Source organism: Dermochelys coriacea, chromosome 7 (assembly GCF_009764565.3).
Source record: "Dermochelys coriacea isolate rDerCor1 chromosome 7, rDerCor1.pri.v4, whole genome shotgun sequence".
Classification (NCBI taxonomy): Eukaryota; Metazoa; Chordata; order Testudines; family Dermochelyidae; genus Dermochelys; species Dermochelys coriacea.
The window spans coordinates 52,820,533-52,847,948 of NC_050074.1; the positions used below are offsets into that span (position 1 = coordinate 52,820,533).

General features: G+C 46.5%; 1 protein-coding gene across 5 annotated transcripts in view; it reads right to left on the reverse strand.

The window, feature by feature from the left end:
- LOC119858574 overlaps nucleotides 1-7,467 on the reverse strand; it is a 58,678-nt gene extending 51,211 nt beyond the window's left edge. For 2 of the 5 annotated variants that reach the window (XM_043518433.1, XM_038409540.2), the window contains exon 1: nucleotides 7,040-7,460. In XM_043518433.1, coding sequence (XP_043374368.1) covers nucleotides 7,040-7,439 — 400 coding nt within the window. In that variant the 5' untranslated portion in view covers nucleotides 7,440-7,460. Of the gene's footprint in view, nucleotides 1-7,039 lie in introns of all 5 variants that reach the window. The other 3 variants (XM_038409543.2, XM_043518435.1, XM_038409541.2) reach the window with 3 other exon arrangements.
- Nucleotides 7,468-27,416: the final 19,949 nt, after the last annotated feature.

A 27,416-nucleotide genomic window follows, 5' to 3' on the forward strand; every position in this document is an offset into this window, starting at 1 on the left:
TTGGAGGAGAGGGAAGTGATCAGGAATAGTCAGCATGGATTCACCAAGGGCAAATCATGCCTGACTAATCTAATTGCCTTCTATGATGAGATAACTGGCTCTATGGATGAGGGGAAAGCAGTGGACGTGTAATTCCTTGACCTTAGCAAAGCTGTTGACATAGTCTCCCACAGTATTCTTGCCAGCAAATTAAAGAAATATGGGCTGGATGAATGGACTATAAGGTGGATAGAAAGCTGGCTAGATCGTCTGGCTCAACAGGTAGTGATCAATGGCTCCATGTCTAGTTAGCAGCCGGTATCAAGCGGAGTGCCCCAAGGGTCGGTTCTGGGGCCGATTTTGTTCAATATCTTCATTAATGATCTGGAGGATGGCGTGGAGTGCACCATCAGCAAGTTTGCAGATGACACTAAACTGGGAGGAGAAATAGATACGCTGGAGGGTAGGGATAGGATACAGAGGGACCTAGACAAATTAGAGGATTGGGCCAAAAGAAATCTGATGAGGTTCAACAAGGACAAGTGCAGAGACCTGCACTTAGGACGGAAGAATCCCATGCACTGCTACAGACTAGGGGCCGAGTGGCTCGGCAGCAGTTCTGCAGAAAAGAACCTAGGGGTTACAGTGGACGGGAAGCTGGATATGAGTCAACAGTGTGCCCTTGTTGCCAAGAAGGCCAATGGCATTTTGGGATGTATAAGTAGGGGCATTGCCAGCAGATCGAGGGATGTGATCGTTCCGCTCTGTTCAATATAGGTGAGGCCTCCTCTGGAGTACTGTGTCCAGTTTTGGACCCCACACTACAAAAAGGATGTAAAAAAATTGGAAAGTGACCAGCGGAGGGAAACAAAAATTATTAGGTGACTGGAACACATGATTTATAAGGAGAGGCTGAGAGAACTGGGATTATTTAGTCTGCGGAAGAGAAGAATGAGGGGGGATATGATAGCTGCTTTCAACTACCTGAAAAGGGGTTTCAAAGAGGATGGATCTAGACTGTTCTCAGTGATAGCAGATGACAGAATGAGGAGTAATGGTCTCAGGTTGCAGTGGGGGAGGTTTAGGTTGGATATTAGGAAAAACTTTTTCACTAGAAAGGTGGTGAAGCTCTGGAATGGGTTACCTAGGTAGGTGGTGGAATCTCCTTCCTTTGAAGTTTTTAAGGTCAGGCTTGACAAAGCCGTGGCTGGGACGATTTAGTTTGGGATTGGTCCTGCTTTGAGCAGGGGGTTGGACTAGATGACCTCCTGAGGTCCCTTCCAACCCTGATATTCTATGATTCTATGATTCTATGATTCTAAGGATTTCAGTTCAGAAGTTGACTAATTAAGGCACTTAATACTGACTCCTTAAGTGAAGAGAACAAATGCTACTTGTCAAGCCAGCTGAAAAAGTACACAGATTTGATTCTTACAAATCTACAACAGCAACTTTTGGATTCTACTCAACCTTTACATAGCTTTTACAGATGCCTGTCTTATAAAACACAGACAGTTGAGTGGAGAGTGAGGCACTATCAGCAATGTGGCTGCTATGTGATCAGGACAGCTGTCACCCCTTCAGTATATTCAAACACCCCTCTATATTCAAACACCCCCCTAATTTCAATTCCTGGGGAAAACACTGGGGGGGAGTGGGGGTTAGTGAAGGGTGACAAAAATGATAAGGGGATTTTACATATGAGGTGTTAAGTTAACAACGTGTACAGCTTACAAGAGACTGAGAGAGTGAACACTGTATACAAAAACTTGAGAGGCAGTGACACTGGGGAAAGGGAGATGAAAAGTTTATAGGCATAGATAGATAGTGGAATAAAAGAGGAAATGGCTTCCTGAGTGGAAAACCCACTTGAGGTTTTTCAGCTGGCCAACTAGTTTCTTGGAGCAGGGCAATGGGTCTGTTGAGTTACTGACCCTCTAGCTGAAGCCATCAGTGCACAGCAGGAACCAACACTGCTCAGCTAGATTACCCTGTTTATTACTGGAATAAGTCCTAATTTATTGATTAATAGAGTCATCGCTTTTAAAGTCAGAAGGGCCTAGTCTGATCATCTAATCTGACCTCCACCATAGAACCTTACCCAATAACTTCTGCATCAAGCCCATCACTCATTTATTTATTTAGATCTAAATAATAATGAAAAAGACTCCTAGGTGCCCTAGCAGATAGTTATCCCATACAACATGAAATGCCAGCATCATGACAACTTCAACAGGGGCTCAGCCAACCAGCCAGTCACAAAAATTCCTTTCTTCCCATTCATTGTGGTGGGAAGCACATACACAGACCTCTCCAACCATGGAGCCTAGTGGAATTTCCACTGGGAGGGTTTGCTAATTTAAACAAAGGAAATGGGTAGAATGGACTGGGGGTGGGGACAGGGATTGTGATGCACAATGCAAAGTAATGCACATTGGAAAACGTAATCCTAACTATACATATAGAATGATGGGGTCTAAATTAGCTGTTATCACTCAAGAAAGAGATCTTGGAGTCATTGTGGATAGTTCTCTGAAAACAACCACTCAGTGTGCAGCGGCAGTCAAAAAAGTGAACAGAAAGTTGGGAATCATTAAAAAAGGGATAGATAATAAGACAGAAAATTTCATCTTGCCTCCGTAGAAATCCATGGTACGCCCACATCTTGAATAGTGCATACAGATATGGTCACCCCATCTCAAAAAAGATATACTAGAATTGGAAAAGGGCAACTAAAATGATTAGGAGTATGGAACAGCTGCCATATGAGGAGAGATTAATAAGACTGGGACTCTTCAGCTTGGAAAAGAAACGACTAAGGGGGGATATGATAAAGGTCTATAAAATCATGACTGGTGTGGAGAAAGTAAATAAGGAAGTGTTATTAACTCCTTCTCATAACACAAGAACTAGGGGTCACCCAATGAAATGAACAGGTAGCAGGTTTAAAACAAACAAAAGGAAGTATTTCTTCACACAACATACAGTCAACCTGGGGAACTCCTTGCCAGAGGATATTGTGAAGGCCAAGACTATAACAAGGTTCAAAAAAGCACTCGATAAATTCATGAAGGATAGGTCCATCAATGGCTATTAGCCCAGATGGGTAGGGATGGTGTCCCTAACCTCTGTTTGTCAGAAGCTGAAAATGGGCAACAGGGGATGGATCACTTGATGATTACCTGTTCATTCCCTCTGGGGCACCTGGCATTGGTCACTGTCGGAAGACAGGATACCGGGCTAAATGAAACTTTGGTCTGATCCAGTATGACCACTCTTAATTTCTTATGCTGGGGGGGGGGGGGGGGGGCACTGGAATAATCTGTCCAGAGAAGTGGATGAGGCACCATTGCTAGAAGAAGGTAGAGGGAGCACAAGAAGGACTAGGACAGATAAAACTCTTACTCTGTGCTTGGTGCCAGGGCTAGACAATCTGGAAGGTCTTTCTGATTTCCAGTCCTGTATGACTAGATCTTCCTGAATTCACCATAAAATGAGAGAGGGGAGCAGGGGCCTTTTCAAGGTAAAGAAATAGGAAATCAGTGCAAGCAAACGTTCTGTCTCCTTAACTGGGCATGTCACAGGAACCCTACAACTCCCTCCTCACAGGGTCATGGTTGCTCTACTTAAACATGCAGGTTAGCCATTAACGGACTCTGAAACTCCATCTCCTATTACCCACAAACCTTGTTGTGCAGCAAAATCTGCCCTGTATGTGTGACGGACTAGACCTGTGGCAGGGCCGTTTGGAGGTTGGCTTCAGGTCAAGGAAGCACCGAAAAGTTTGAATGTGGTTATACTGAGGTAAGTTAATATAGACCGAACCTCAGCGTGGTGTCTTACTGCACAGAAGAGACATGAGTACAAAGGGGATTGTTGCCTGAGGCTATTGGACACTTCCCTCACCTTGTCTCTTAATATCCTGGGACGACACAGCTACTTCACCACCGCAAATTGTCTTAAACTGCCTTCTAAGGAGGGTACCACCAGTATTAATACTGCCGTCCCACCTGCTTCCCTGGGTCTGTTCCTGAAAAGGGATGGTTGTGATGATGACTGAGAGTGAGACTGGTGTATGCTGGAGAATAGCTGGATCTGTCCATGCTTTTCTTCACAGCATTAAGGAGTTTGAGGGCTTAAGCCAGGGTGAGTCAGCAGGACTGCGGGCCAAATCCAGACCTCCAGATGCTTTTGAATGGACCCCAAAATCTTTTTATTTACTTATTATTATCATTATTGTTATTATTTCTTTATTATTTTCACCGGAGTCTGGACCTTGACCATACCTTGACCAAGAAATCTGGATCTTGATAAAAACTAACTGACTATCCCTGGCTTAAGCCTTTTACCTTCCTCCCCTCACCATCATTCTCTGCTCCTCACACACCCGTTCACTTTTCTCTCCAAGTTCCTTGCTCACTTTCTCTTACCCAGCAGCATCTAGCTGCTGACAGGTGCACTAGACATGCAGAGATGACACCAGCAGGCAGCAAAGGAGAGGTTTGGATTTCATTCTCTCTCCAAAGCTGCGCTCATAGATGTGGCTTTATAGCCATATACAGAACTTCCAAGAAACACAGCAAATTCTTGGCTGCTCTTGGCAGAGATGGGGCCCAAATCAGGGCACTGAATCTAAATCACCACTATCCCCCAAGCCTTAGGGAAATTCACCCTGAGCTCCACACCTCAGGCCCCATCTGTAGCTCACAGAAATTCTGACCAGGGTTCTCTTTCAATGCCCTGTGTGAGGTGTCTGTTTTCCTGCCAGGATCTCCCCCAAGTCATGCACTGCTGTCCATGTGGTGAGTGGCACTTATATGGGGATTAGTAATATTCCCTTCCTGCAGACTTTGCTGTTATGGTCACATTATAGTTTGGGGGAAAAAATCTGGTTTATGGCCAAATTACCCCCAGGCAAAAAAAGACAGCACTGTAAGTGGCAACAATTCACACATTTTTCAGGTTTCTGCGTGGGCTTGGATTCTACTCGCAGAAGCAACACCAGCATTTGCTCTAGAAGTTCTTCAAGACAGCTTTCTCTACCTCTGGGTAAACACATTCTGATGTACACTGGCCTAGCAATGTGCTCCAGCAATCCTAGCTAGCAGAATTGCTCTAGGGAACTATTATCCATCAGTGCTTATTAGAGCAGCAGTCCTGACCACCCATTGGGGTTCTACCTTGCATTAGGATTTATCCCAGCAACCAATGCCACAAAAAAGTGAGCAGCTACGTTCTACGCCAGCTGCAGCCAACAATCACTCATTGTGGAGTGCATTAGAGTAATCCAAAATCCCAGAAGTTTGGCTCACTGTTATGGAGTGCATATGAGAGAGGAATGGAGCCAGCTCTCAGAGAGTGTAAATCAGCCTGGGACTAGAGGTCACACTAGACTTACTAGCCTGCAAGTGCTTTTGCGCAACATTTACTTAAATGCAGATAACCTATCTCCAAAGCCACCTCTGCTTTTTCCACTTCCTCAAACAATTTCATTATCTTTCATCTCTATTTTTAACAAGAGGTGGCTTTTGATGCTGGTGAAAAGCACCCAATGGGTGGGACTAAAGAAGTGTTGCCTTATCAGTGGAATAGGTCAGTTACTATCTGCCCAATCTATTGACTTCAATAGAGCTATGCAGATTTAGCCCAGGATTTCCTGGTAAATGAGGCTGAAATAGTATTTCTGTCCCTGGATCTTACTTGTAGATCTTGAAGATTACAAAATTCAGTAACAAATGTTCGGCAAACTCCATGCCACATCCATCACATCTGGACTCAGCCATGGGCATCTCACTTGAGTCCCAAAGCACTGTGAAATCAGGGTAACTGCACCTTTTTTGTGTGAAGGTGACATAAAGCAGCGTCTAATTTACTCTGGTACCATAACTGTCTCCCCCAGATTAGGCCTGGCATACACTGAACAGAGGGGCTGAGAGAACAGACTCTTCTGGAATTCCCTACAAGCATCCTTGGAGCACACAAGTAATCAGGCAGCGCCGCCCTGGAGAAACAGATAATGTTAGTGCCCAGTAGAGCAACTGGGGCCACATTCCGATCTGAGTTCCCTTGCCACAAAATGGTGGTAAGTCAATATAGCTACACCAGTGTAAATCCAGAGGAAGACAGCTTGGATTCTCGTCCTTTATTTTTATCCCCCGAGGCTGCTTGGGGGTGGGGGTTCTTTAGTCAGCGGGAGTGATATAACCACCTTAAGCACTTACTGCATTTCAGTTTTAACATTAGTTGCAAAACCCGCCCAGAGACAGAAAGTTATTTCAATTTGAGCTGCAAAGCGTCTCTTCTCCCCCCTGCTCCCTTGCAGTCCTACACTGGCCAGTGGTTTTGGTTTTCCCCTGGGGAGGGGGAAAGGGGTGTCCACCAATTTTGTTCCGCAAGTTATTTTTTAAAGAAAAAAAACTTCCCTCTCGCGCCGGCTCGTGTCCGGCCAGGGGTCACGAGCTCGCGCTTCTACGACTGGGTTGGAAACCCCTGAGCAAATGTTTGTCACGCCGGGGCTGCTGCGGCGCCGGCCCACGCTTCCCCGGGGCTGCGACAAAGCCAGGCACAAAGCCGCCGCCAGTGCCGCGTTTAAGGGGGAAGCCAGAAGCTTTCTTGCCATGAGCCACGAGCGGGCCGGGATCCTCTTTGTCAGGACACATGTGAGCGAAAGGCTGGTGCCGACTCTGGCAGTCAGCCTGACCCAGCCCCCAGGGCCGTCGACGGCCAGGTTCGCCCTGGTGCCAGGGGCTGGCGCAATCTCTGCGGGGAAGGGGCGGCTGAAGAGGCAGCTGGGGCGGGATGGGGGCCTCTGGACCTGCTCTCTGGCTCAAGGACACGCATGGAGGTCGCTTCTTTTCGGACCCAATCCGGCCCGGTGCTGAGCGCCATTGATCCCCGTGGGGCTCGCAGGCGCTCAGACCCGCTCCCCAGTCTGTCCTTGCGCTGCCGCGTCGCGAGGCTACACAGCCGCTGTCTCCGTCACAGCAGCCCCAGCCCGGCGCGCCCCGATCGGCTTTTCCTCCGACCTCCGCGGGCTGGTGCGGGCCACACCTGGACTCACCTTTTCTCCACGGAGCTGCCAGGGTGAAGCTCTTGTGGCAGCTGAACATCCCGGCCGCAGGAAGCTTCGCTCCTTCACTGACAGCTGCTGGGAGCCGGGGCGCCAGGCCGGGGCATCCTGCCAGCGCTCTCGCCGCGCGTGGAGTCGCCACAGTTAAACCGGCCCCGAGCTGGTCCTGACGCCCATCGCTGGGGCTGGGGCTGGGGCTGGGGCTGGCGCAGGAACCCCCTCGGGAGGGAGCGAAGAAACCCCTCCCCTTTGCAGAGCTCTGCAGGCTGCGGCTGAGCCCAGAGGAAATAACTCGAGTGGCAGCGCAGCAGCAGCCGCAGCAGCAGCCAGGGGCTGTTCTCGCCGAGGTTGCTGAACTGTGTATGGGCGCGCAGCCAGCAGGGCCTGACATTCCACAGGCTGCTCCCTTTCCATCTCCCCGGGCTGATAAGCCAGTGCCTGGAGGGGTTGATACCTTCACTATCCCAGAGCACCCCCGGGAAAGAAATGCCTGAGCCCTTGCATAAGGGCAACAAACAACTCACATCTCCAGTGGGTTCCGAAGAGGAGAGCAGGGAGGGAAAGCATGGAATGTGGTTTGGTTTTTTTCTCCACAGTAAGTGTGTTCCTGAGCAATACAAATCCCTGCCTTGATTTAACATGGCTACAGGACACTATTAAAGGGGCAGAGGCAGCAAGAGCTAAATTAAGTCCAGTTCCACTGGCTGTGATTGGAGAGTTCACGGCAAACCTCAATGATCCAGTGTCTGTGGAATGATTATAAAACTCAAAGCAGAGCTGAAGGGCTCAGGTCATAACCAAACAGTTACAGTGCTAACCTACAGCTTTCCTGGAGAACTGCATAGCTGGGAGCAGGGCCCTGTGATTTGTACCTGACCAAAGCTATATGTACAGGCCTGGTGTTGTCCATGTACATGCCTCAGACACTGGGTTAAGACAGTGCAAAACAAATCACAAAGAAAGGAAACCCTAAAATACACCTCAATCCAAACAAAGCCTCTCCTGTATATTTGCTAAGCGCTTGCCCCAATCCACATCCCTCTCCGGCCAAACTCGTATTGACTTCAAAGCCTTTGGGATGTATTCTGCCATTTCACCAGTGTCAAACCATAGCAACTCTACTGCCTTCCGTGAGAGTTTTGCCTGAATGAAAATTCCCGGGGCCAGACCCAGACAAGATCTGTTGCTAGGTGTTACGTTTTTCCAGTTGCTGAATTTGGGGTGGGTGTGGTTGGGGGCCTCAGATGAATTAGTAGTTGCAAATGAATGGAAAACATTAAATAGGTGGGGAGGTGTTGGAAAAGATCCAGTCCAGCTTTCCCCCTTCTCCTTCCCAGGTGCCAGATTAGTCTAGCTTCCCCCAGCTCTCATGCCCCTTTCCTCCAGATGCCTTTCTTTATCCCTTTCCCTTGAAATAAACATCATGGGCCAGATCCTCTGCTAGTGGAAATCAGCTTATCTCCATTGAAATCAGTGGAGCTGTGTTGATTACACCAGCTACATTTTTAAAGAGGGCGTTACATGAAATCAAAAATTGCTTTCCATTGCAGAGACCAAAGAAAGTCTCATTTTAGTATTATTATTGCTCTGAAATCAATGTCACTGCTCCATTAATCAGCACCACCTTCTTCCTCACCCAGATACTAGGTTAGCCTCTCAGACCCGACTGCCGGGGGTCACTGGGAGCACTTGGCTAACACCAGGCCCTTTTAAAATCTGTGGCAACAAGATCTGTGCTCCATGGGCTGGAAGGCAAGTGGTGTAGGTGCACCCAGCACTAATGGGCACATTCTCTTCTCATAACTATGGGAACATTCTACATAGGCCGGAGGGAAAGGGAGCAAATAACCTAGGCATAAGTCTTAGGCTATGTCTACACTGTGCAGCTTACAGTGGTACAGCTGTGCTACTAAAGCCTTGCCAGCGTAAGGCACACAGTGTAGCAGCTCTTTGTCAGTAGGGAAGAGCTCTCTTGCCAACAAAATACCCACCCACCCCAATGAGGAGTGGTAGCTTTGTTGGCAGGAGTCGCTCTCCCTCTGACAAAGCGCTGTCCACACCGGTGCTTTTTGTCATTAAAACTTTTGATGGTCAGAGGTGTTTTTTCACACCCCCTGACCAACCAAAGTTTTAACAACAAAAGTACAGTATAGGCATAGCCTAGAGATTAGTTACAACAGTAAAGAATTTCCATGATCTGCACCTAGGACAGCCCAAACCGTCCCTTGGGCTCCTTCACTCTGTCTCTTAAGAATATAAGGATGGCCATATTGGATCAGACCAATGGTCCATCCAGCTCAGTATCATAATCTTCCAATAGGGGCCAGTGCCAGACACTTCAGAGGGAAAGAACAGAACAAGGCAACTATTGAATGATCCATCCCCTGTCATCCAGTCCCAGCTCCTGGAAGTCAGAGGTTTAGGGACACCCAGAGCACAGGGTTGCATCCCGGGCCATCATGGCTAATTGCCATTGATGGACCTACCCTCCATGAACTTAGCTAATTCTTTTTTGAACCTGGTTATAGTTTCGGCCTTCACAACATCCCCTGGCAACGAGTTCCACAGGTTGACTTCGCATTGTGTGAAGATGTACTAAATTATGTATGTTTTAAACCTGTTGCCTGTTAACTTCATCTGGTGATCCCTGGTTCTTGTGTTATGTGAATGGGTAAATAACACTTCCCTATTCCCTTTTAGAACATAAGAACGGCCATACTGGTCAGACCAAAGGTCCATCTAGCCCAGTAGCCTGTCTTCCGACAGTGGCCAGTGCCAGGTGCCCCAGAGGGAATGAACAGAGCAGGTAATCGTCAAGTGATCCTTTTTCTCCATGTCATTCATGATTTTATAGACCTCGACCATAGTCCTCTCTTTTCTAAGCTGAACAGTCCTCTTAGTCTCTCCCCATACAGAAGCCTTTCCATACCCCTAATCATTTTTGTTACCCTTTTCTGCACTTGTTCTAATTCTAATATATCTTTTGTGAGATGGGACGACCAGAACTGCATGCAGTATTCAAGATGTTGGCGTACCATAGATTTATGTAGTGGCTTTATGATATTTTCTGTCTTATTTTGCTCTCCCTTTCCTAAAGGTTCCTAATATTCTGTTGGCTTTTTTGACTGATTCTGCACATTGAGTGGATTTTTTCAGAGAACTATCCACAATGAGTGGTAATAGCTAATTTAGATCCCATCCATATGCAGGGGAAGTAGAGGTGTGGGGGCTGCTGCAACATCTCCAGGTTTTATGCGGGGTCCTGGCTGCTGGCCCTGCACCCGGGGCTCTGCTCCTGGCCCTACGCCCTCTCCCAGCTGTGGCCCCAGCCTCAGCCTCCATACCTCTGTCTGGGTCCCTCCCTACCAGAGACACGGCCCTGCTCCTGGCCCCAGCTTGGGGGAGGGGGGGGACAAAGGGGCAGGCTTTCAGCACCCCCACTATTAAAAATGTTCCAGTGCCACTGATCCCATCATTTTATATGTATATTTGGGATTATGTTTTCCAACATGCATTACTTTGCATTTATCAACCTTGAATTTCATCTGCCATTTTGTTGCCCAGTCACCTAGTTTTGTGAGAGCCCTTTGTAACTCTTCACAGTCTGTTTTGGACTTAACTATCTTGAGTAATTTTGTATCATCTACAAATGTTGCCTCTTCACTGTTTACCCCTTTTTCTAGCTCACTTATGAATATGTTGAACAGCCCTGGTCCCAGTACAGATACTCGCTGTTTACCTCTCTCTAGTGTGAAAACTGACCATTTATTCCTGTGCTTTGTTTCCTAACTTTTAACCAGTTACCAATCCATGAGAAGACCTTCCCTCTTATCCCATGACAACTTACTTTGCTTAATAGCCTTTGGTGAGGGAGCTTGTCAAAGACTTTCTGCCAGTCCAAGTACACTGTATCCACCGTATCACCCTTGTCCACATGCCTGTTGACCTCTTCAAAGAATGCGAATAGATTGGTGACTCATCATGTCCCTTTACAAAAGACATCTCAAAGCTGCCTCCTTGGGGACCATCCCGCTCTGGTCGGTTGGGAGAGTGTTAGGCCCTCAGTCCCACAAGTGTACCCTCAGGTGTCATAGTGGTTGACTGGGGCCCGCTCTGTGTTGTCTCCCTGTTGCCTTGCTCTGCTGTTAGTGCAGCCTCCCTCTTTGGACAGCTTCCCTTCCTATGGGTGACAGGCTACACAGCCCTACAGAGTCTTTGGGGGGAGACTCCTCCCATTAACTGCTTGGATCTTCCGCCCATCCCATCCCTCCTGTTGACCTGCTTATCATGAGGCATATTTCTCCACTGCATTGTAAACCCAGCGCTGAGGACCCAGGCTTGTGGACTAGGTGTTTACAAGACATGCTTGAGCATCCACACTGCATCATAAACCTGGGCTCACAATTGCTGGACCCAGGTCTCACAGCTATGCTAATATGTCCACACTGCACTACACAGGCTTTCTGACTAGGGGCTGCATTCACACTGCAAAATGACAGGGCTTGGACCTGAGTCACAGTGGGACTCAGGCTCTGACCCACCCCAAAGTAGGTCCTAGGACCTGGGACCGGAATGTTGTTGACCTGAGTTACACTGGTTTGTGTGTGGACAGAAGTGGGGTTTGGCCTCAAACCTGATTCAGAGCCCTCACTGGATATGTCTACCCTGCAGTGTAAGCCCAAGGTTAGTAGAACTTGAGTTAGCAGATCCTGGGTTTGTTAACCAAGGGCTTGAGTGTCTACACTCATTTTTAGCCCCAGCTTAGAAACTGATGAACCCTGGGTCCCAACATGGGACTCCATCATCTACACCACATTATGCAGACCCAAGTTCAACCACCCATATCCCAGACTTTCTAATGTCCTCCCCAAATGTGGCCATTCTAGCCCTTTGTTTGTAGTACAGTGTGGGAAAACTTGACTGGCAAACAAATTTGACTGGCCAGAGGACAAAGAAAGTTGGTTGTGGAATAATTTTGGCAGACTCCCAGAGCATGATGAGTCCAGTGGGGCTGCATCTACACTGCAAAGCAACAGGGCTTGAATTCTAGTTCTGGCTTGACTCAGGATTGGACCCTCCATCCCTGTGGGGTCCTGGGATCATGGGTCTGAGCCCTAGGTTAGCACAATTTGTGTGTAGACATAAGCGGGGGAGTAGGCTTGAGCCTGAGTTTGAACCCTGGGCATACATTGCAGTGTACACACCCACAGGCTCCCTGCTAAAGTGGCTTGGAAATTTTTCATGAAAACATTTTTTTAACAAAAACATTTTTTTTGTCAAAATCCAAACATATCCATTTGGATGAAATTTTGTTTAGAACTCCTTCCCATCCCCCCATCCCCAGAAATGAAGTATTTTGATCATGTCAGAATGCCCCATTTGGGCATTTTTGCAATGAAATGTCTTGATTTTTCATTTTGCAATGACACTTTGAAATAAAATTTATTATTTTTATATTACAATTCTTTAAAATGTTAAAAATTCAAAATTGGAACAAATTGTACCGAACTGAAATGTTTTGATAAGCCCAAAATGAAACTTTTTTAAAAATTGTGTTTCCTGGGAAAATTAGATTTTTTTTTTTGGTTCTGTTTTGAAATGGAAACATTTTTGAAATCCCAGGCTTTTCCACAAAACAGTAATCCACTCCTCTCCCCTCACATCTATTCCTAACCTTCTCCCAACACAACATGTGAATGCAGAGCTGCCTCTGTACTGAGCTGCTCACCTTGTTCTATGTCTGCCTCAGTACAGGGGCTGCTCCTCTTGACCGCAGCTCTTCTGGGTGCTCTCTGAGGCTGACCTTGGGCACAAACATGACCCAGTGATCTGTGATTTGGCCGTTGCTGATGGTTCTCTGGAGGGGTGCAGGAGGGCTGGGTGTGGGGCTCAGTAATTTTCCTCTATTCCTGCCAAGGATCACATAATGCAGGTGAGTGTTGTTAGAATTGCCTGAGCAGTGAGTAGAGGTTATAACTTACCAGGCCAGATTCTCAGCTGGTGCAAATCAGCAGAGAACAGCCAACATTGATGGAGCTACCCTGATTATACCAGCTGAGGATCTGGCCCATTGGATCCATATGGAAGTTCGCAAGGGAGAACTTAGAAATAAACAGTGACTTATATGTATTTTAAAAACTGGCCTGTGCTTTAATAGATTCCTAGCCAGCTTTCTGAAGGCTGTTCTCTGGCTCCAGACATGTTATGTTGATGCCAGACCCTCAGAATGGCACAGAGGGTTTAGAATGGTGCAGCCTTCTGGGAACTCCATTGAGTAAGAAGATGTATCCCTTCCGGGGGCGGCAGGGGGAGGGGAGGAGGGAAAGAAATGGTGGAATGGTGAGTTGTCTGAGCAGCTGAATGCTCATTCGCAGATGCCTGAGAATGACATCACCAGCATTGTTTACTGCCAGCCAAGTTTTGGAAACAAAGACCCCCCCATCACAGCACATAGCTCCCCTTTCCTCAACTCACTCACTCACTCTGTTTATAGGTTTCTAATAAATTTGTTAGTCTCTAAGGTGCCACAAGTACTCCTTCACTCTGTTTATAGCTTCATAAAGCTCATTTGTTTCCTCTACAATGTGACTACCCTCGGGGCCTATTTTCAAAGTAATTAGCTTGAAAAACGAGCCGCAGTGCTGACGTCTATTTGTGATTGTGATTCAAAGGGCTATGGGCAATAAGCACAGAAGGTGATTATGGTTCCACACCCTGTCATGGAATATTGCCTTTTTAATAATATTTAGGCTTGGTCTATGATACCAACTTATGTCAGTACGTCGCTCAGTGGCATGGAAAATCACACCCCTGAGTGACATAGTTGTACCAACCTAACCCCCGGTTTACACACACAGCTGTATCAATGGGAGGGCTTTTCGCATCAACATAGCTACCCCTCTGGGTGAGGTGGAGTACCTGCACTGATGGGAAAGACTCTGCTTCACTGCATCGCTGTAAGTGAAGACAAGCCCATAGGCTTTTCATCCCTTGCAAATGTTCTCCAAGCCACATCCAGCCCTTCTTAAAGAGACACTCTTTCAGGTCACATTTAGCCCCAAATTCAAGGCCAAATTGGAGAGGTGCTAAGAACCTCAGCCAAGATCCAAAAGTGACTCGTGATTTGGGTGTCACAGTTGTTGGGTGCCCAGTTTGAGACCAATGATCCTGATTGGCAGAGGGCAGGTGCTCAGCACTTTGTGGAAATCAGGCTCCTTTAAGATGTCTCAGGATGAGAACCCAAAATCCCTAATCATCTTTGAAAATCTTGGCCCGGATGATTTGCCCCTTATGTCTAAGAAACTCATCACAACCAAGGGAAATTATTCCATTTTTTTCTAAATTCCAGTGGCACTAAGTTTTAAAAACCAAAACAACAATAAATATTTCTCTGCAGTGATGACCACCCACACAATTCAGCATTAAGCTAGTGCATAAGAACCTGAAAGTGAAAATGCGTAGACATTATCAGGAGTGTTTTATATCCAAGGTACATGTACAGTAGAACCTCACAGTTACAAACACCTCGGGAATGGAGGTTGTTTGTAACTCTGAACAAAACATTATGGTTGTTCTTTCAAAAGTTTACAACTGAACATTGACTTAATACAGCTTTGAAACTTTACTAGGCCGAAGAAAAATGCTGCTTTCCCTTTATTTTTTTAGTAGTTTGCGTTTAACACAGTACTGTACTGTATTTGCTTTTTATTATTATTTTTTCTCTGCTGCTGCCTGATTGTGCATTTCCAGTTCCAAATGAGGTGTGTGGTTGATTGATCAGTTTGTAACTCTGGTATTCATAACTCTGAGTCCTACTATATGTGTAAATGAAGATCTTTAATATAAATAGCACCATCTATTGGCACATATTGTGCAACATTGGTCAAAGTAGGAGTGTGATTTTTTTTCTGGCATAGTTATACCTATAATAGACCTAATATAGTCATGGTTATAGCAGTATAAAGGAGCTTTAAACTGATATAGCTACTTTTGGTTCCTAAATCAGAATAATCTATACCATTCTAAGCTTTATACTGGCACGACTGCATCCACACTAGGTTTAGCCATGCTGGTAGAACCAAAACTTTTAAGTGTAGAAGACAAGTCCTGAGTCCAGCTCCTAACTGAAGAGCCTACAAACAAAACTTGAAGGTGACTTGCCTCTTTTCAAAGTTGAGTAAAGTGCAAAAAAGAAAGATTATTAAAAATTCTTTCATTTTTAATCATTGTGGGTGTCCTTAACTTTGGGAAAGGTGCTTTCTGGTTTGTAATAAAATATATGGGGCCAGATTGTTGCTCAGTCTTTGCAAAGGAGTGGGAGGTATAGCCCAACAACCCTGCAAAGATAGTATTGCCAAGTCCCACAGTTTTTTATGACTTTTGCAATAATTGCTTGTTTTCTTAAAGCACGAGCTGCCAGACTCAAGAGATTACATGAGAATCTGTTTTCATTTTTTTTTAAAAGGCAAGTTTCGAGCCCTCCTGGCTGCAGAGAAAAGCTGGAAATGTTGAAGCATATACAGGTGGTTGAAAAATTTCCATCAAAAAATGTTTTTCAGTAGAAAATTGGGGTTTTTTTGCAAAGAGTGTCTCCTTTCTTCAAAAAAACAAAAACCCTTCAATATTTCATCCAAAAAGTATCTTTATTTGGCTGAAATATTTCACTTTTGGCCAACAAATACTGATGAAAACTCAAAATTTTCCCTGGAAAATGTTGAGGAAATTTTTTTTAAAAAGTTTATTTTCCTGTGGAAAATGTTGACAAGAATTTTCCAACCAGCACTAGAGATTGGAGGAGAGGTGGAGTTCACACTAAAGGCTTAAAATGCAGGAGGCAGATCAAAAGGAAATATTTATTATTTGAATGAAATCTCTTGATTTTCAGGGCCTGCCTCATGATTTTCAAACACTTGAGTTTGGCAATACTGTAGAGGGAATGCATAGTTGCAGTTCTTGCATTCTTCTTAGTCCAGGGCCCACTCCTTCCTACTGCCCCACTGGGTGCTGCTGTCCAATGCAAAAGGACTGGGATAGGCATAGAAGGAGGTGGGGTCATAACATAACCATGTAGCTATGTGGGGAAGACAACGTTCACACCTCTAGGGCTGCAGAGGCACTGCATTTTCCAGGAGCTGGAGAGGTGTGTGTGCCTGAGGCACTGGCGCTGTCCCATAGCTCCCTGTGGGGCAGCTCCACCTCTCCTCCAATCCTAAAAAGCATAATCTGGTCCATTATTGTTTAGTCTCCCAACAGCATCTCTTTAACCAAACCTCTGATAACACAGACCCACATACAACATAGGGAAAGCTTCCCTTTAAGGAGCATGTTTAAGAGTTGCAGAAAACAGAGAGCACCTCAGCAATGCACATAATCAAGGCCTTCGAGCCAGTAGGCTAAAATGTCTGGTTCCATCCCCATCCTTTGAGGCCACTTCATATAACAGAAGCACATTTCTCAAATGCAAGGTAAGCCATGCCATCATAGCTGGGACCAGCTGGTGCCCTGAGTCACATAGTGTCATGATATGTGGAAGTTAAAAAAGTATGAATTGGATGAATGAACTATAAAGTGGATAGAAAGCTGGCTAGATTGTCAGGCTCAATGGGCAGTGATCAACGGCTTGATGTCTAGTTGGCAGCCAGTATCAAGCAGAGTGCCCCAGGAGTCGGTTCTGGGGCTGGTTTTGTTTAACATCTTTATTAATGGTCTGGATGATGGGATGAATTCGCAGATAACACTAAGTTGGGGGGAGAGGTAGATATGCTGGAGGGTAGGGATAGGGTCCAGAGTGAACTAGACAGATTGGAGGATTGGGCCAAAAAAAATCTGATGAGGTTCAACAAGGACAAGTGCAGAGTCCTGCACTTAAGAAGGAAGAATCCCATGCACCGCTACAGGCAGGGGACCGACTGGTTAAGCAGCAGTTCTGCAGAAAAGGACCTGGGGATTACAGTGGACGAGCAGCTGGATATGAGTCAACAGTGTGCCCTTGTTACCAAAGCCAACGGCATATTAGGCTGTATTAGTAGGAGCATTGCCAGCAGATGTAGGGAAGTGATTATTCCCCTCTGTTCGGCAATGTTGAGGCCACACCTGGAATATTGAATCCAGTTTTCGGCCCCCCACTACAGAAGGGATGTGGACAAATTGGAGCGAATCCAGTGGAGGGCAACGGAAATGATTAGGAGGCTGGGGCACATGACTTACGAGGAGAGGCTGAGGGAACTGAGGTTATTTAGTCTGCAGAAGAAAAGAGTAAGGGGGGATTTGATAGCAGCCTTCAACTACTTGAAGGGGGATTCCAAAGAGGATGGATCTCGGCTGTTCTCAGTGGTGGCAGATGACAGAACAAGAAGCAATGGTCTCAAGTTGCAGTGGGGGAGGTCTAGGTTGGATATGAGTAAAGGCTATTTCACTAGGAGGGTGGTGAAGCACTGGAATGGGTTACCTAGGGAGGTGGTGGAATCTGCATCCTTAGAAGTTTTTAAGGCCCGGCTTGACAAAGCCCTGTCTCGGATGATTTAGTTGGGGTTGGTTCTGCTCTGAGCAGGGGATTGGACTAGATGACTTCCTGAGGTCTCTTCCAACCCTAATATTCTATGATTTTATGAATCACAGATCTCCTGAAGCTTGAGGTGTTTATTAAGCGATACAGCTACAACTATATACACAAACAAGTTCCCACATGTTTTGAGTCCCAGCTTTGTTTTCTTTGTTGCCCAGGCACCACACTGCGCCTGAAACTCTTCACAACACATATCGACATCTGGTGGTAGAGTAATACACTGCAAGTAAACATAACTTTACACATTGGTATGCTAGGGTAAGAGAATGTAATGATTGCTCAAGAAAGAGCAATAAGGGGGACCCAGTTACCTGAGCTGATGGCCCCAAGAGGGTGACAACTGCTGGCTAAGGAACATGGCTAGGTTTCCAACCACCTAGAGAGCATGCTGCAGTTACTAGAACATACTACTGTTTTTTCCCAGATCCCACTCCCAGTGAGCTCCTACTAGTAAGGGCAGGTTTTGAGCCTAAAATATTTTCCTTTCATAACCTCTGTACTGTAGCTGGGTGATGAATTCTGTGAATGCCACAGCAGGCAGGAAATTCACTCTTAGATCTCACAGGATGTAACAGGAAGAGGAAAAACCTTAGTCAGCTCCTGCTGCACTTCTGATGAATGCATCAGTTTCCTCTGCCATGGGAAAGCCCTCCACCCAGAGAGGCCACTGAACATGGAAGATTGTTGTGTTCCTGTATCCCCTGTGTATACAGCTGCATCCTCTTGTTCTCTTCACCTTTGTGTGACTTGGAGCAAGTACGGAGCAAGCACAAGAGCAGACATTCCAGAAGTCAAAACTTCCCTACTTAAATAAAACACCCTCTTTGTCAGGGATTCTCAGCCTGTACTCCTTGGAGCATTAGCTGGGGTTCTGCAAAGAGCTGGCAAGTCATATAGACCCAAGGTTTCCAAAGTCGCCTATAATATGGGGTGCCTTGGGTTTTGGGTGCCCAATTTGGAGATTTTGGGCCTCATTTTCAGAGGTGCAGGGAGCACTTGCAGCTTTGGCTGACTTTAATAGGCCTTTTAGATGCTCAACACACCGGAAAATCAGGCTGTGACGTTATTGACAGAATCTGTAACCGTATAGATCATTGTTGCAGCCAAAGTCCTGTGGTGGCACCAAATCTTGTATAAAGTGGGTCAAATAAGGTGTCTAAGACAAGGTTATGGTTTTCTGGTTATGATTATGCTATCTGTATATGTGTATCATTTTTGTAGTTGAAGTTATGAATATTGGCTCTATACTATCTGTATTTCAAACTTTCGCTATGCTTCTGGGTGACACCCCAGACAAGTTGGTGTCAGGTCTGCCTAGCCTGCTTGATGGCCCATTAAGGACCATCAGCTGTACAACTGACCCATTGAGAGAAGGCAGACAAACCTTGTCACTCAGCAAGGTATGCAGGGACATGCCTATGGACAGAACTCTGAGGTTTTTCCATGCCATGTGATGAACAGCTTGTCCTTGGGACAAAGAAAGCAGAGACCACATGGCAAGAGACTATAAAAAGCTGCTGCAGCTCCTCCATCTTGTCTTCAATCCTGCTTCTTACCTCTGGAGGGACTTTGCTACAAAGGGAAGCTCTACACAAAGGACTGATGACCCATCCTATCTGTGGATGTACTTCAGAGACTTGATTTGAACCTGCAGCTTATTCCATCACTACTATAAGCCTGAACCAAGAACTTTGCCATTACTGTATGTAATTGATTCCATTTAACCAATTTTAGCTCTCATCTATATCTTTTTCCTTTTATGAATAAACCTTTAGATTTTAGATTCTAAAGGATTAGCAACAACATGATTTGTGGGTAAGATCTAACTTGTTTATTGACCTGGGTCTGGGGCTTGGTCCTCTGGGATCGAGAGAACCTTTTTTCTTTTACTGGGGTATTGCTTTTCATAACCATTCGTCCCCATAACAAGTGGCACTGGTGGTGATACTGGGAAACTGGAGTATCTAGGGGAATTGCTTGTGTGACATGTGGTTAACCAGTGGGGTAAAACCAAAGTCCTCTCTGTTTGGCTGGTTTGATTTGCCTTAGAGGTGGAAAAACCTGAGCCTTGGGCAGTAACTGCCCCTGCTTTAAGCAATTGGTCCTGAATTGGCACTCTCAGTTGGGTCCCACCAGAACCAGCATTGTTACACAGGCCCAAAGGTGGCTCAAGCTGGGCACCCAAAAAATGAAGCATCTAACTTTGATTTCCACTTTGGAAAATGTAGGCCTTGCTGCAGGTTCCTCCTTATTCCCAGGTCCTACATAGAATCATAGAAGATTAGGACTGGAAGAGACCTCAGGAGGTCATCTAGTCCAACACCCTGCTCAAAGCATGACCAATCCCCAAATAAATCATCCCAGCCAGGGCTTTGTCAAGCCGGGTCTTAAAAACCTCTAAGATTAGAGATTCCACCACCGCCCTAGGTAACCCATTTCAGTGCTTCATCACCCTCCTAGTGAAATAGTGTTTCCTAATATCCAACCTAGACCTCCCCCACTGCAACTTGAGACCATTCCTTCTTGTTCTGTCATCTGCCACCACTGAGAACAGCCGAGCTCCATCCTCTTTGGAACTCCCCTTCAGGTAGTTGAAGGCTGCTTTTCATCCACTGTGATCCCCAGGTCCTTTTCTGCAGAACCGCTGCTTAGCTAGTCGGTCCCCAGCCTGTAGTGGTGCATGAGATTCTTCCATCCTAAGTGCAGGACTCTGCATTTGTCCTTGCTGAACCTCATCAGATTTCTTTTGGCCTGTAGCGGGGTGGTCACCCGCTCTGGCCCTGACGGGGTTAAAACAGCCCGGGGACAGGGCTGCCCCGGAGAAGCCAAAGGCTAGGCTGATGGGGAAGGCAGCCAGAGCTGGGGCCATGCCCCAATCAGGCCACAGCTGGCCTTATAAAAGGCTGTGAGCCAGGTGCTCAGGCAGTCTCTCTCTAACTGTGGGGAGAGATGGGCCTGGCTGCTTGGGAGCTCACCAGGATACCTAGAGTGAAGCAGGGCTGGGGAAAGGCCAGAGGAGCTGGGTAGCTCCAGGCTGGAAAACCCCCAGCCTACTGGCCTTGTTGAAGGCCTATGGCAAGTACTGGGGTTACAGAGGGGCAGCCCAAGATTAGGCAAAGGCAGCAGGTCCAAACCCTCCTTGATGATGATGAGTGGTACAGACTGCAGTCTGCTCCAGTGAGTGGGGGCTAGATGAGGACTGGCAGTAGCTGCTGAGGCAAGGTGGGGATAGAGGATGGGGATTCCCTGGGGCGGGGAGACCCAGAAACTGCGGGGGGACTGCAGAGGGCAGAACCCTGAGGGAAGGGGCACCGGGGTCCGGGAGGGACGTGGGGGCCAGAGGCAAGTGGGACACCAGCCTGCAGAGGGCGCTCTGGAGACTAGAGAGCTAATTCCCAAGACAACCAGTGGGAGGTGCCGCACCAGTGAGTCTCAGCCTTGCTCCATGGCCCAATCCTCCAATTTGTCTAGGTCACTCTGGATACTGTCCCTACCCTCCAGCATATCTACCTCTCCCCCAAGCTTAGTGTCATCTGCGAACTTGCTGAGGGTGCAATCCATCCCATTGTCCAGATCATTAATGATGTTGAACAAAACCAGCCCCAGGACCAACCCCTGGCGCACTCTGCTTGATACCAGCTGCCAACTAGACATCGAGCCGTTGATCACTACCCGTTGAGCCCGACAATCTAGCCAGCTTTCTATCCACCTTATAGTCCATTCATCCAATCCATACTCTTTAACTTGCTGGCAAGAATACTGTGGGAGACCATACAAAAGCTTTGCTAAAGTCAAGATATATCACGTCCACCATTTTCCCCATATCCACAGAGCCAGTTATCTCATCACAGAAAGCAAACAGGTTGGTCAGGCATGACTTGCCCTTGGTGAATCTATGTTGACTGTTCCTGATCACCTTCCTCTCCTCCAAGTGCTTCAAAATGGATTCCTTGAGGACCTGCTCCATGATTTTTCCAGGGACTGAGGTGAGGCTAACCGGTCTGTAGTTTCCCGGGTTCTCCTTCTTCCCTTTTTTAAAGATGGGCACTATATTTGCCTTTTTCCAATCGTATACACTGCAGGAGGGTGGCTAACTATTTCCTGAAGCTTTTCCATTCAGGCAATTGCTGTCTCCACAGGGCTGCTAGACAGTTGTAAACATGAGGGTGGGTGATCCAGGACAATCTCTAAATTAAAATGTAGTCCACACTTTGAAAAAGCCCCAGGGCCCTGTTGTATTGTAATGGTAGGAAAGCCACACTTGTATAGCATTACTAGTGTAGGCTAAGGGCTTCTACCACTGTTGTGCGCTGTGCAAGTCACTTGGACAACTCACATCACCTCTGCTTGCCACACTTTATCTGGTGGAACTGGATTTATGGGCAGCTTGCACAGCTATACCCTTCTCTTGGTGGACTTGCCACGGGGGCCTTAGCACCTGGTTTGTACCTGTGCTGGAGCTGAGCTCTCTTGTGGGTGCCAACGGATTTAGGCAGGAGCATTCCCAAAGAGCCATTTCTGCTGGTTTTTGTACTCCACCAGCATGTCATAAATGAGCCTGAACACAATAGACAACCAACCTATAATGGGGTATACTTTAAGGAAAAGAAGGGTGGGGGTCCAGGCTACCCTATTCCAAGTAGTCTGAGCAGAATGAGGACCGTGGTGACAGCAGGGGTGGGCAGGTGTGGGAGTGAGGAAATGGTCCCAGGGGAAGACTTGTCTCAGGGAGAAGAGACAACCATTTCTTTAAGAGCCAGAAGCCTTGTAGTGTAGGGCTGGGACAGAGGGGAGCCTTGCCCATCAATCAATCAATCAATAAAAATCCCTTGGGGGAAAAACAACACAAAGATCTCCTTGCTCACACTCTGCAAGAAGAGAGGGAAATAGCAAAGGACTGTTTGCCAGTGGGCCCTGGGACCGAAGGGGTGACTGGGAGGCCCCTTCCCAGGCTTCAGCAGAGGGATGGAACACCCCCACTTCCTAGAAGAATACTGGCCAAAAAGACTTTCACTATCAAGATTTCATGTTTGAAGTAATTTTATTTTGAAAGAGTTTTGTGGCCAGCCCAGGTGGTGATGGGTCAGAGCAATGTAAAGGTCTGGCTGAGAGAGTGACTCAGAGCAATACGTCTGTCACACAGCCACTCAACTTGTACGTGTGTTCTCACCATTCTGCTCAAAAACCTCTTCCCGAGGCAAAGCTGCCTTCATTATGAGACTGTTAGATTTGGATCAGTATGATGCCTGACCTGAGAGAAGGCAGAGACAACATCACGTTATGGAGCAACCTGCCACAGGACGGGGAATGGACAACAATGACAGACACAGGAGATCAAACACTGTGTAACTCCATCGTGGGCCAGCTGTACTTGCGTCTGACAAATACCTGATGGGGTCAGTCTCTTTCTTACATGTTGACAACATCTGTACAGTTTGTCATGACAATAATGGCTCATTGATTTCTGTGGGGAATGCAGTAGTAGCAGGTCATTGAAATCATAGAAATGTAGGGATGGAAGGGAAAGGTCACCTAGTCCAGCCCCCTGCACTGAGGCAGGACCAAGGAACCTGAGACCATTCTGACTTGTTTGTCCAACCTCTTCTTAAAAATGGGAGGTCTTACAACCTCATTTGGAAGCCTGTTCCAGAGCTTAACTACTGTTAGAGTTATAAAGTTTTTCCTAATACCTAACCTATTGCTCCCTTGCTGCAGATTAAGCCAATTGCTTCTTGTCCTACCTTCAGTGGACATAGAAAACAATTAATCATCCTCAGCCTCATTATAACAGCCCTTAACATATTTGAAGACTATTCTCAGGTCTTCCCTCAGTCTCTTTTCTCAAGGCTAAAAATACCAGTTTTTTTTTAACCTTCCTCCGAGGTCAAGTTTTTTTAACCCTTTTATCATTTTTATTGCTCTCCTCTGGATTCTCTCCGATTTGTGCACTAAAGTGTGGTGTCCAGAACTGACACAGTACTCTGGCTGAGGCCTCACCAGTGCCAAGTAGTGCAGGACAATTACCCTCCAAGTCTTACACACAACACTCCAGTTCGTATACTCCAGAGTGGTATCAGCCTTTTTTCACAACTGCTTCACATTATTGGCTCATATTCAATTTGTGATCCACTATAACCCCAGATTCTTTTCAGCAGTACCACCGTCTAGCCAGTTATTCCCCATTTTGTAACTGTACATTTGATTTTTCCTGCCTAAGTATAATACTTTACACCTGTCTTTATTTAATTTCAGTGTTGATTTCAAACCACCCTCTCCCATCTTAGTGTAATCTGCAGATTCTGTAAGCATACTCTACAGTCCATTATCCAAGTCATTAATGGAAATATTGAATAGTACTAGAGCCAGCACCAGACCAGACTCCACTAGATATGCCTTTCCAGTTTGACAGTGAAACACTGGTAACTACTCTTTGAGCACATTCAGTGTGAGGTATGTATGATAGATCTAGAGAGGCAGTATAATCCGATGGATGGAGCACTGAAGTGGGATGCAAAAGACTTTGTTTCATTTGCTTGCTCTGCCACTGAACTGCTGTGTGACCTTGGGCAAGTCTCTTCCCCTCTCTGTGCCAATATCCACTCCACCCTTTGTCTGTCTTTCTATTTAGATGGTGATCTCTCTGGGGCAGGGACTGTCTCTCGCTATATGTATGTACAGTGCTCAGTGCAGTGGAGCTGCAATCTCCATTGGGCATGTAGGAAATAAAGCTCAGGATGACTGTAAATATCTTCAGCTAACAATTCAGCTTGGCAGAGCTGTGACATGTGGCCTCTCTCAAAGATCAACTTCCAAAAAAAATTGTAGAGGAAATAAAATGAGGATTCATTCCTGTAAACAAAAGGTTTTCAGAAGACATTGGTTTCCTGTGGACTAGTTCTCTTGCTAACTTGGCAGTGGCTCACATGTGTAAAGTATGCCTAGGTGAAGGTTGTTCTATTACAAACCACTTACAGTGCAAAAAATAGAGCACTGGGATTTCTGTGAGTATCTCAGGTCTGGTAGCTGTAAAGCATTAACCCCTTCATTTCTACATGTCTCAATCAATGTATGGTGTCTTTTGCCATTTATATAAGGGATCCAAATAACCATTCTTACCAAATATACACAACAGACAAGACTTAACTATAGACACACACTGCTGCTCTGGCTGGTTTCTGGAACAAAACATAGTAAACACCATTAGAGGGCTCACAAACAACATAGAGCAGAGGTGGGCAAACTACAGCCTGTGGGCCACATCCGGCCCATCAGAACTTTTAATCTGGCCGTCAAGCTCCCACTGGGCAGTTGGGTCAGGGGTTTTCAGCACAGCTCCCGCAAGCAGCAGCATGCCCCCCCCTCCGGCTCCTATGCATAGGAGCAGCCAGGCGGCTCCGCACGCTGCCCCCTCCCCAAGTGCCACCCCCACAGCTCCCATTGACTGGGAACCATGACCAATGGGAACTGCAGGGCCAGCACCTGCGGACAGGGCAGTGTGCAGAACTGCCTGGCTGGTGCTGCACCTCTGTGTAGGAGCCGGAGGGGGGACATGCTGCTGCTTCTGGGAGCTGCTTGAGGTAAGCACCACCTGGAGCTTGCACCCCTGAGCCCCCGCACCGGAATCACCTGCCCCAGCCCTGATCTCCCTCCCCCACTTCGAACCCCTCAGTCCCAACCCAGAGCATCCTCTCACACCTCAAACCCCTCATCCCCAGCCCCACCCCAGAGCTTGCTTCCCCAGCTGGAGCCCTCAACTCCCCCTACGCCCCAACCCCCTGCCCTAACCCTGATCCCCCTCCCGCCTTCCAAACCCCTCCATCCCAACCTGGAGCATCCTCCTGCACCCTAAATCCCTCATCCCCAGCCCTGCCCCAGAGCTCACTCCCCCAGCTGGACCTCTCACCCCCCTCCCGCACTCCAACCCCCAATTTCATGAGCATTCATGGCCCGCTATACAATTTCTATACCCAGATGTGGCCCTCAGGCCAAAAAGTTTGCCCACCCCTGACTTAGAGCAATGATTCTCAAACTTTTGTACTGGTGACCCCTTTCACATAGCAAGCCTCTGAATGCGACCCCCACTTATGAATTAAAAACACTTTTTTACATATTTAACACCATTATAAATGCTGGAGGCAAAGCGGGACTTGGGGTGGAAGCTGACAGCTCGTGACCCCCCACATAATAACCTCATGACTCCCTGAGGGGTCTCAACCCCCAGTTTGAGAACCCCTGCTTAGAGGAATACTTCCCTATTCCTAGTCACTACAATATATGTTGGCGGTGGCGATCCCTCGAGGTCGAGGATGATCTCTTTCACAGGTTTTATTTTTCATGGGTCCTTTGGTGACTGAAGAGTCCGATCCTTGAGCCAAAGGCTCATTGGCAGACATTGCAGGTGGTGTTGGAAGTCAGGGTTGGGCCCCGATTGCTGTGTGACCATTGTCTTTTCTTTCTTTTCTGGCATTTTTCTGTAATTAGGGCAAGGCGGTTTTCCTTAGAAGTGGATGTTCCCTCTCTGAGAAGTCTTGGCCAGTTATCCCTATCCTGGGCTGCTGTCTCCCAGTGTGCCGTGTCGATGCCACATCTCTCGATGTTTATCCTGAAGGTGTCTTTAAAGTATTTCTTTTGGCCTCCCCATTTCCTTTCTCCACTAGTGAGTGTTTGTGATCACAAACATAGGTGTGCGCAGCACATTCCATGAGGGTGCGCACCCAGGGAATTTTTTTTCTCAAAGGCGAACGTTTATTGAATACTCAGTCATAAAGGGCATTATTTTTATTCATCAAACAAATGAAAGAAACTAAAACTTAACTAAACTTACTTTTTTTTAAATTAACAACTAAACTTTACTTAAAAAATGAGACACAAAATACCAAATTTTTGCTGTAGTGATAACCAGGCGTATACAAAGATTCAGTCAATTTTCATGATCTTTATCTTTAACCAGATAATGAGCTAACCCAAATTGACAAAAACAGATTTAGGTTTCTTCATCTTCCTGTCCTAGAGAATGAGACATTGCTCACCAGATGTTATGGACTTAAATTCCTCAATCATATCATTGTGATTAACTGACGAAGCCAATTCTTGTTCAATGTACAAAATCATGAGTGAGTCGAGGTGCTGCTGGGACATTGTACTTCTTAGTTTGTTTTTTACATATGCTAGTTTTGAAAAGGCTCTTTCACATGAACAGCTTGTAACAGGTAAGACTGCAAAGCATTGCATAGATTTGTAAAAGGCCTGGAACATGGAAGACCCATCCGATTCCTTTAGCCAATCAAGCCACTCTCTGGTGGTGTTCGTAGTGCAACCTTTAGGAACGGATCCATCATAACCCTGCAGCAATCCGACTTCAGCTTCCAACTCATCCAAGGACACTTTAAATTTGTTGGCAATGATTCTCATATCATCCCTGCCAATGTCTAAGCTCAGCAGTTTTCCCATTGCAGTCACAATTTTACAAGTTTCCTGTTCAAATCGCTGGTCAATGCCAGTAATCATTGAGTCTAGGAGTGGGTAAAATGAAGTTAACCTCTCCTGCTCCTCTTTTATATCAAAGTGATGCTGGAACTCAAATGTGTCATCAATACGAGTGGACGTTTTTCTCTTCTTAACTGGGGGAGTCAATATATCATTCGCTACACACATTTTCACACTGTCATTGAAAATAGATTGAAAATATTCTGGGCCACTTCTCATCGCAGCCAAAGAGTTACACAAGCTTTTCACCCCTGTCATTGCAGTAAGTAAGTTGAGATCTGAAGCTTGAAGAGCCTTACTCACTCTTACCACCATCTC